Source organism: Macrobrachium rosenbergii, chromosome 11, assembly GCF_040412425.1.
Source record: "Macrobrachium rosenbergii isolate ZJJX-2024 chromosome 11, ASM4041242v1, whole genome shotgun sequence".
NCBI lineage: Eukaryota > Metazoa > Arthropoda > Malacostraca > Decapoda > Palaemonidae > Macrobrachium > Macrobrachium rosenbergii.
Window position 1 is genome coordinate 995989 of NC_089751.1, and position 10691 is coordinate 1006679.

The window sequence follows — 10691 nt, forward strand, 5'->3', positions numbered from 1 at the left end:
GAAATGACTTCATACCAGATTTTTCAACTAGATTTACAGCACTATAACTTCTCTTCTTTCCCCTTTTTGTTTCTAGTTACAATTTACGTAAAGACGTTCTTGGTCTACCCACTGCCTCAGCTATGATGTCCTTCTTTTCCAAGATTCTGGCTCTTTTTGGAACAGTCTGGATTTTATTCCAGTTTCTTTTAACAAGGAAATCATAAATGTATTTAGCTATCCAGGAACGTGAAATGAAGGATGCGCCAGGCATCCCTGGCCTCTATGATTCAACAATCCATCTGATTTCCTCCAAGTCATTAGGGCTGTATCTAACTTCAGTCTGAAAATACAAGAAATGCAAAATGAAAAATTAATAGAAACTTAAAATAATGTAAATAGGCACTTTAACTTTCCATTTGTTAAATTATATATAATATATATTTATAGAAAAGAATCAATATATAAATGTATATATATCTTAAATGAATTATTAGGAGGTTTATATAATATATATATATATCTTCCAATATGTAGTCTTGAATATTCATTTCTGACACACATCAGGATCAGAACCCAGATGAGTCCACACAAGTCTAAAGTCCCCTGAGAGCAACTGAAGAAGTAAAATTTATTTCGCCAGTAAAGTGTGTTGATTATTTCTATCTTATTCATAGAGTATAATTCGAATGAAATGCTGTCAACTGGGTCACTGATGAGTCGGGAAGTTGGGAAAAACTCGAGGTATGCAAGCAGTGGCCCAGGTACTTTACCAACTTCTTTTTACTTGTATGGCCAGTGGGCAGCCCATTGGCAATTGAAAGACCTGGGTGATCACTGGATAAAATAGTTCCACAAGGACAAAGCAGAATTTCTGGCACTCAATAAACACTTATATAATGGCAAACTGTCGTGACTGATAATATCTTCACTCATACTATTACCTTATATATATATGTATATATATCTCATATATATATATATACAGACGATATACAATATATATATATAATGGCATATATATATATAATCACTTGGACGGTCCATTCCAATCATGACTGTCGGATCGAAACTCATGACTGTATATCTCCGTCGAGTCTGGAGTTTATATAAGTGATAAATGAATTGGAATCGGACACGAACCCGCGACGAAAGCCTTTCAGCGACTCCAGTTGACCATTGAGCCATCAAGAGAGGTATAAATCTCTTGCTGATGTCGCTGTTTTACCTGCTAACTCCATTACACTTTCCCCGCCGACTGCCAAGATCTTCCTGTCCAAGCTTCTTTTAAGGAAACTGCCAAGGGTAGGGACCCCAGTGTTGGGCCCATGTGGTGACCGGGCTGAAGATGTGTCATTTTCCAGGTGTTCCGACCATCTGCTTGTATCTCCCCAGGTATCCTGCGGAAAGACAATTCAGCCAGCTCAGTCTGCCTCTAGAATGGTTGTTTTAAGCAGCTTAGTTGGGTTGCATGCTTAAAAGTTATTGTCCTTAGCCTATGGGCAACGGCCAGGACGATCTCTCAGCCCCAGGGCTGGAGAGGGAATCCAAATGGGTGCGACCCCTTTGGGAAGAGCTGGCACGCATGCCCTGTGCCAAAGTATGGGCGCAAGGGCGTGCCACTTCCCACTCTGTTAATCTTACTGCTTTACAACAATATGACTTATGCATGTAGAGGGGAATGGTATCCTGTATTTTAATTTCCTCTTGTGGTGATAATTAAAGAAAAGTTTAAAGGAAAGATCAACAGAGAAGGATAAGGGATAGAAGTTCCAGCGGAAAGGAAGAAGATAATGGAGGGCCTTGACATCCTCTTCTGGATTAGAGGGGCCAAGACCTTCGATAGATGAAGGGGTGGGGGCCACAGGTGCCAGGAGAGCTCTAGAGCTCTGTGTAGACTACCTGGAATTTCCCATGCCTGTGGTAATTCCGCTGCGAACCTCTCCTACTTAGACAGTTGTCCTAGGCCAGGGAATCGGAGGGCCGAGGCCGGAGGGCGGCATGGAGTGCCACCTATGTCGGCTGCTGAGACAGCTGACACAGGGATCTTCTTTGCTAGTTCTACCATGATCCGTTGCAGCTCTTGGAGTTCATCGGCCCAGTGAGAGATGGCAGAATCCTGACTCGTGATTGTGTCTGCGCGGGACTGAGGGGAGAGAGGAGGCAGTCGGGGAGGGGGGGGGCGGAGTGAGAGGCTCGCAGGTAGCAATGACCAGCTCAGGCATGGGTTGCAAGGCCACACCTTTAGGTGGACTTCTGCTGTGGTCAGGAGGAACTGTCTCTCTTACCAAAGCTGGTAGCGGCGCCAGGCTGGGAGAAGAGAGGAGGTCCTGAGTTGCATCCCTTGAAAGGAGATCGGGGGCGTGCTCTGGCGCTGGCACTAAGGCAGGGTCAGGCACTATCAGTGGATTTGTGTGCTCATCGGTCAGGATGGACAGAGCTTGGCACTGCTCAGTGCATGCAAGTGGCACTGACAGGGATGTGGAATAGGATTTAGCATCTCCTGGAGTGAGATATGATTTGGACCCTGGCACTGGCACTGAGATAAGGCCGGGCACTGGAATGGGATCGGGAATCGATCGAGGGGGCCACTGTACACCGTACTCAGGTGGCACTGGTAGGAACTTCACGTCCTTATGGTACCCAAGGGGTGCCAGTATTGACTGGGGGAAAGGCGGTGGAGGATTACTCGCACCTGAGGAATGAGTTGGGGAATGTGGACCCTGGGATTCTCGTGACATAGGTGGGGAATGAAAGTCCTGTCCCAGGAGGACGTCATAGTCTCCAGGAATATAGCTTGCTACTGCAAGATTGCAAATTCTAGATAGGCGAGGTCTTGTGGCTCTCAATTGAACTGTAGGGAGTTGATTTATTCCCTTGATTGTGATGAGTTTTCATGTGTTAATGATAGCTCCATAGGGAACTCGGTCCCTTCGTATGAGGGAGATTTGTGCACCAGATTCGTCGAATGCCTTGACTCAGCGTGCAGGGTAGCTGCCCTGCAGAGGGGCCACATATATGGGACCTTCGGTGGGAGGACCCGAGGACTCAGAATTCGTAACGACCAAGGCGACGGCAGGAGTATTTGATTTATTATTCTTAGGACATTTCGCCCATGAGGGAGAGTGGCCATAAACTTTGTATGCCATGCAATAGCTTTGGCTGAAATCTTTTCACACTGCCCCTGTGGAAGGTGCAGGCGAGTTATTTGGTGGGTTTCCGTGAGAGGATTTAAAAGGCTCTGATGGCTTGTCTCGGCATTGCTCAGTGGAATGCCCGACTTTCCTACAGAACCCGCACACAACGGGTTTCTGCGAGTGCCCTTTCTTGTGGGGAGCAGATCCCCTGAGGAAGGGTGGGGGACAGATCTTCCACCCCATTGATCCCTCCTGAGGGTGGTGAGTCTCTCACATATCAGCTATGCAGCAACACTTGGTGAGTATTGCAGGGGCCTTTTCTACTACATGTGTGGCCAGGGCGGGAGGGGCGTAGAGTAAGAAATGCTCAAATTTAAGTTTCTCGAGTACCTTGGTGGCTCTGGTAGCCCCTTTGGACTTGAGCCATTTTGCTAACGCCCACTCGAAGTGGTACACCCATTCGGACCAAGTCTGGCCTGCTTCTTGTGTCTGCTCTCTCCAACGCCTCCTCCACCGCTCGGGGGTAATCTCATACGCCTTGATGACTGCTTGGCATACGGCTTCCCAATTTCCCCTATCCTCTACCGAAAGGACGTGGTAGCTAATGAGTGCCTTCCCTCCCAGGAATTTAGTGAGAACAAGGGAGAGTTCCGTGGGAGAGAGGGTGCAGCACTCCAGGACTCTTTTGGCCCTCTCAAGCCATGCTTCGGGCTCTGCCTCTGTCCATTTAGGCATAAAAAAGTGGGCTTGGCTGAGGGCGCTCATCCCCCCCAACAGGGGTGGTGGGGTTACATTCTGCCGGGCTAACAACTTGAGGTCATGGGCACGCTGTCATTCCCGCTCCTCTCTCTCTTTCTCCTTCTCTTGCCTCTCTTTCTCTCTCTCTTGCCTCTCCATCTCCTCTCTTTTCTCCTGGGCGATTCTCTCTTTCTCTCTCTCTTGCCTTTCTATCTCTCTCTCTCTTGCCTCTCCATCTCCTCTCTTTTCTCCTGGGCAATTCTTTCTGCCTCTCTTTCTGCCTTCACAGTATCTAGTTGCCCCTGGACCCAGTCCCGTAACTCTGACTTCGACATTCCCATGTCCTTCCCTGCCTACATGACTAACTTAAAGTCCTCATTGTGCTGGGCTCTGGAAGTAGGCATTTTGTCAAACTTAGTTGGCAGGGCCTTCTAAGGTTAAAATAAAAATAAATGGGATCGGGAACCAATTTTTAAGGTGAAATATATTCTATTTCTTGCACGGCATCGGCCGGTTATTGCTGGGATAGTGAGATGGGCGTCACGTAAGACGTGGGCGTCACATAGGACGTGGGCATCTCATGGGACGTAGAATTTGATGGCGTCACGTAGAACGTGGGCGTCTCGTAGGATGTAGAATTGGATGGGCGTCACATAAGACGTGGGCATCTCGTGGGACGTAGGATTGGATGGGTGTCACGTAGGACATGGGCATCTCGTGGGACGTAGAATTAGATGGGCGTCACATAGGACGTGGGTGTCTCGTGTGACGTAGGATTGGATGGGCGTCACGTAGGACGTGGGTGTCTTGTAGGACGTAGGATTGGATGGGCGTCACGTAGGATGTGGGCATCTCGTGGGATGTAGGATTGGATGGGCGTCATGTGGGACGTGAGCGTCTCGTAAGACGTAGAATTGGATGTCCTTCACGTAGGATGTGGGCGTCTCGTAGGACATAGAATTGGATGGGCGTCACGTAGGACGTGGCGTCTCATAGGACGTAGAATCGGATGGGCATCACGTAGGACGTAGAATTGGATGGTGTCATGTAGGACGTGGGCTCCTAAAGGGTTGGCTTTTAGCAACTTCTTGCAATTTATAATAATAATATATACATATATATATATATATATATATATATATATATATATATATATATATATATTTTTTTTTATATTTTCCCAAGTATACCTGCCACCAAATGATTAATTTAAAGCTGGAAAATACAACAGTGCATTTTGGCACTGCCTGACAAGGAAGGGCAAAAGGAGTATTGGCCCCTCTCTTAATCTGTTAATTGCACTCTGTATATCCCTTTTAACTTTCTCTTCTCAAACATGTGATGCTTTGGGAACTTTGTTTTCAGACACAAGGTTGCGAAGAGACTAAGTCTGGCTGAAGGCAGAATAGCGCCAGGGAGGCAAATTAAGAGAAAGGACAGCTGGCATGAACACCTGGATCATGAGTCATAAATGATGCATGCGCAGAGGGAAATGACACCAACCCCTCCTACCTGTGGATGACCTCCTGACCCCTGACAGAAGTCATATTATGGGCCCAACCGAAGGAACAAGAGAGAGAGACATTGCTGGATGCAAGCGAGACACATCTTCCCCTTCCATTCCTGCCTCTTCAGAGAGCCATGCCCTACCACGGGGTCCTATCTTGTTGGGGCCCTTAGTTTTCTTACCAGTGAAGCCCTTAGCCCTCCTCTGCCGCCATTACCCTCGCTGAAGCCACCTCTTCTACAAAGTAAAGTGGTCTGTTGCAAAGGTTCTTACAGTCAGTTACGCTGTTTAATTCTTGTACTAAACTTCTTATTTCCATTTCTAAGTGCCAGTATTTCCATATCAACCTTGCCTTGTTAGGGCAGTGTTATGTAAATGCCTGTGTTTAAATAATTACATAAAATCGTGTGTTCAAGGCATTTTGGCACCCTCTGTGCTCGCCTTGTCCTATGCATATTTTACTGCGCCCTTACTGGCTTTTAATTTGTGAATCTCTCCGGTTACAGAGGGTTTGTTAGCCATGGAAATCTCTCTTGACTGTGACTTGTATCAGCATCGTCACACTGACGGATATACCTTCAAGTTTTCACAGTTATGATGAAGCTCTTAGGTCTTGCCTGCCTGATTAGTCTATAACTGGATCATGATAAGCATTTCCCCAGGTTAAATCATAAAAATGGCGACCGTTTGCCTTAGATCTCGCAATCTGCGCATCGCAGATTGAATCCTTGTCCCCTTGCAACTTAACGTATCATTGGGACTGTACTGGACTATGATTAATTTTGACCTATTGTGAGTTAACAATGTAAAGACAATAATCAGCTAAATATGATGGACTGTAATATAATTGATCTTTTGGGGAATACTAAAATTCCATTTTATTTAATCTCTTATTACGGTTAAGAAATCAATGTTCATATCTATGTTTTTAAGAGCATTATGTATATGTAGCACTGAATATATTGATGATGAAATAGATAAGATTAGGAATATAGTCAAGAAATTGAAAGAATCTGATTGTATAATAGACAATGCGTTAGAAGCGGGAAAAGAAAGACTCTTTGTGAAAACAAAAGAGAACCTTGCAACAACACTAAAAATTTGCTTGTACTACCATATATCCACTATCTTCTTAAGAATTCTGGTGTCAGTGTCACATTTAAAACAATAAAACAATGAAACATGTACTTGTAATGAACTCTCCAGACAATATTAAAGGAAGTGTATAAAAAATTCCACGTAAGGCTTGTGGCAACTTTTATAGTGGGAAAACTAATAACACTGGAGAAGAGAATATAACAGCATAAAAAATGTGCAAGATACGAGCAGGTGAGCTGTGGTATTTTTTTATAAGTCAGTGAGAACAATCATGCTATCAACTGTGTTGGGGCAAAAAACATAACATATTCTAATAACGCAGTGGAAAGGAATATCATTGAATCTAGCTATATAAAAGAAATCTATGGCCTTGATATGAATATCAGTCAAGGCATATATGAGCTCTATTCCATAGTTTCAAAAGAAATTTGTAAAATGTTGAAATTTTAAGGAAGGTAGCAGAAATATCTGGAAAAAAGATGATCATATTTGTAAAAATAGTACAAGATCACTAGCATTAATGAGTTTTTTCAACCGCTCCCCCTTGACATTTGTCAAGTGTGGATTTGTAGTCTCCAACGGTCTGTATGTTTGTCGATACTGTATCCTGGGTATATATTGTAATTTCTATCACTAGCACTAATGATTTCAGCCACCGCTTTCCTTTGACACCTGTCAGGAGTGGATTCGTAGTCTCGTCTCAAATGGCTGCGTATGTTCGTCAGTACTATAATTATCATTTCTACCACTATGCATCAGTCCCTCGTTAACGGCTTGGAAATACAGCTGAAACCGCTCAGGATCTATTTTTAGCCTTTTATTTTTCACCTGTGCTGATGTGTGATAAACGAAATAAGTGTTAAAGTGAATATAATCATTATATATGTACACACACACACACACACACACACACACACATATATATATATATATATATATATATATATATATATATATATATATATATATATATATATATGTATATATATATATATATATATAATAATAATAATAATAATAATAATAATAATAATAATAATAATAATAATAATAATAATAATAATAATAATAATAATAATAATAATAATAATAATAATGACAAACGAAAAAGTAATTTTACTGAGCTTACAGAAAAACATGCACTTCTTTGTGAGTATTAATAACAAGAAAAAGATGTAGAATTTCATCATTAGAAACATGACGTTAAAAGCAAATGCTGTTTCTGAAAATTTTTCACTTTTCCTCCAGAACGAGACCTCTGGTGAAAATGTCAACTTTTATAAAAGGGAGGCCCTAAAGGTTGTATTTTCAAAGACTGTTTTACATTTCTGTTACGCAAATACATTCGGTGAGGTACAGAAGCTTCGGGTTACGTGAAAAACAGAAAAGAATGTTTCTAGAATTGTCTTGTGACTAATGTGCAAATTCAAGCTGCACGGATAATAGGGAAAGACGTAATTATGTATAATTTTGCCTCGTGAAGGACATTTATATTATTGCTGACAATACATAGGAACAGAAGTAAAGTTTTCACATCAGAAAAAATAAATAACCAACAAAATCTCTCGGTCTGAGAATAACCACACTTTTAAAGTATCATAACCATCAGGCGAGCTGGTTAAGGTTGCTATTGGCCCAAAACTTGTGAGAGTGAATTAAATGATTCGTGTTCTTGCTTTGCCCGGCAATGAAATATTGTTTAGTGAGACCAGAGTTTTTATTAATGTTATCTGTATAGAAGTCATGAGGTAATTTGAACATCTCAACAGTGTTTAAGAGTTTTTTTTTATGTTCTTTGATCGTCTTTCTTTGTTAATTTGATTGGTTCTTTGGGCATCATTCTCTGTTTATTTCTTTTCTCGGCTGTTTTGCTTTCTTTGTTCACACAGTGATTTTTTTTATCCAACTAATAATTACCAAAAATGATCAAATTAAGTAGTATGCGGCATTTTTTTATTATTAGTTGCTGCACCAGGCAACTCAAAGAGGAACTTATCCCCCCGCCCCCCCGCTCTGTATTTACTGCATTTAATCGTGTGCCTTTCTCTGCTGATTTGATTTGGCTATGTAACTTTTCTTGCGGTTTATTTGTGAGGTTACCTGTCTTTATAGGTCACCTTTTTGTTTATCTGTTTGCTTGTGTGCCTTCCATATTGACAGCGTTTTGTGTGTCCTTCCATTTCTGTGTATCTCGTCTCTTGTTAGTCTTTTAGTTGTTGTTTATTTGTTTTTCTCACTGTCTGTGAATACCTCTAAATTTTTTGGTATGCTTCTTTATGTTTTGCTGTTTGCGTTTCTTGCCTTTCCCCGTCTGTAATTGGTTACCTTTGCGTGTAACTTTTTCTGTTCATTTATAAGTTTTTATGTATTTTTACGTAGGCTTTATATTATTTTCGTGTGTTTTGAGGCCTGTTGTTTTATTTTCCTGTGCATAATTATCTGTCTGCTGATTTTCCGGTTAATTGTCTTTGCTTTCTGCAGATATTTTGTCTGTGTTTTCTCTGTTTGCCAACTTGTTTTTTCTTCTACTAACTCGATATAGTTTTTGCGTATCGATGCTATTTACAGTGAATATGTAATTAAACATGTCTTTGATAAAGATAGAATTTTAATTCAGGAAGAAATGGCGAAATTTTTAAATGGCGTAGTGTTAATAGATTTACTCAGTCACATTCTCTCTTTATTGGCCTTTAGTTTGTGAAAATCAATTATTAATATAACTAGTTACACTAAACATGTAAACCTACAGTTTTGTGCGATGGTGCACACCCCTAGAGCCTATTACCGTTTAAACATTTTACCCTATAGCTGTTGTTACACTTTGAGTTACTTGTGTCTCTTGTCAATCAAGTTGGTTTCTTAAGTCCTCTGGGTCTGCCTTTCTGTCCGATCCTGTGGCGCCCTTTGTCTGCTATTGTTATGCGAACGTCTTCCTTTGTTGACTTTTAGCATTTTTTGTCAGTCTGTCATCTTGCTCGTGAATGCTCTGTCAGTTCATTTGTTTAATGCCGTTTTTACTATGTAAGCTTCATCGTTTTCATGTGTCTTCCTCTGCTTATTTGTTTGCTTATGGGACTCTCGTTTGTTGTTTGAGAGTCTTTCTTGGTTCATTTGTTGTATGGTGTTTCTTTTCTGTCATTTGTTTGATTGTGTCCCCCTCTCTGCCTGGTGATTTCTTTTTCTTTTGCGTCTTCCCAGACTTGTTAATTCGTTCCTTGTGTGTATATATCTGCCTGCCGATTTGTTGGACCTCTCATACATATTACTTTGTCACTGAAATGTTAGTTTGTTTTCGCTTCTGTGCTGGTATGTTTATTTGTTTGTCTGCATTTCTCATTATGTTCGTTTATTTTTATTTGCCTTCCATAGGATATTTGTATATATGTATGTTTTTGATTTGCTTACTTTGTGGTTTTCCTGGCCGTTTACTTATTTACCAGCATGTTCATTTATTTGTTAGCTTTCGTGTCTTTGCCTTTTTCTTCTTTTCTTCGATGTCTTTCTTTGACTGCATTTTTACTTTTCTATTTGTTTCCGCTTCTAGATTAATTTGTGTATTGTGGTGCTCTTTGCCTGTTTATTTATAAGCTTGCGTGTCTCACTTTATATATTTAGTTGTTGGCGTGTTTGCCTTCTATCTTTAATTAGCTGAATCTGCGTCTGTTTAGCTGTTTTCTTTATTGTGTTCCTGTTTTTTATAGTGATTGCTTTTTTATGCCTTTGTTTGTATATCAACTTGTTCGCTTGTGCATCTTTCTCTGTGTCCTCATTCCTTTGCTAGTGACGCCTTTGTTATTTGGTTAGTTCCTTTAGCGTCTCATTTGGTCTGTTTCTTTGTTTCATTGTGTTTTTCTCCTTTGATATTATAACATTTGTTTCTGCTCTGTCATTGGACTTGTTTCCTCCTCTGCCGTTCTCTGTGCACGAATTATTTATTTTACCTAGTGTGGGTGTCTGTCCATTTTCCTTTAATCATATAATTTTCTGTCTGTTTAGTTGTATCTTACTGCTTGTTTCTCGGTCAGTTATTTTGCTTTCTCTTACTTTGTTTTGATTTTTCATTTATCGTCTTTTTTGTTCATCTGTTTGTTTGCTTGCTTGCGTCTCTCTGATTATTGTGTGTTTGCTTGAATGATATTACTGGTTATTAGCCCTGTCTTTTCACTTTTGGTTTGTGTAGCTTTTTTCTGCCTGCACGGGTGTGCGTGGTTTGTGCATCTTTCTGAGAAAGT

General features: G+C 41.0%; 2 protein-coding genes across 3 annotated transcripts in view; both read right to left on the minus strand.

Moving 5' to 3' along the window:
* Positions 1–10691, minus strand: part of mGluR (metabotropic Glutamate Receptor) — a 1154435-nt gene that overhangs the window by 836286 nt on the left and 307458 nt on the right. The window lies entirely within an intron of this gene.
* On the minus strand, positions 2070–2720 carry LOC136843460 (WAS/WASL-interacting protein family member 2-like). Its single transcript, XM_067111996.1, has one exon. It carries the CDS (start codon positions 2718–2720, stop codon positions 2070–2072), a length of 651 nt encoding a protein of 216 aa, XP_066968097.1.

What these genes read in the sequence shown, in the direction of transcription:
- LOC136843460 (XM_067111996.1), bottom strand. Translation starts at nt 2,720, where the DNA reads ATGTCACGAGAATCCCAGGGTCCACATTCCCCAACTCATTCCTCAGGT.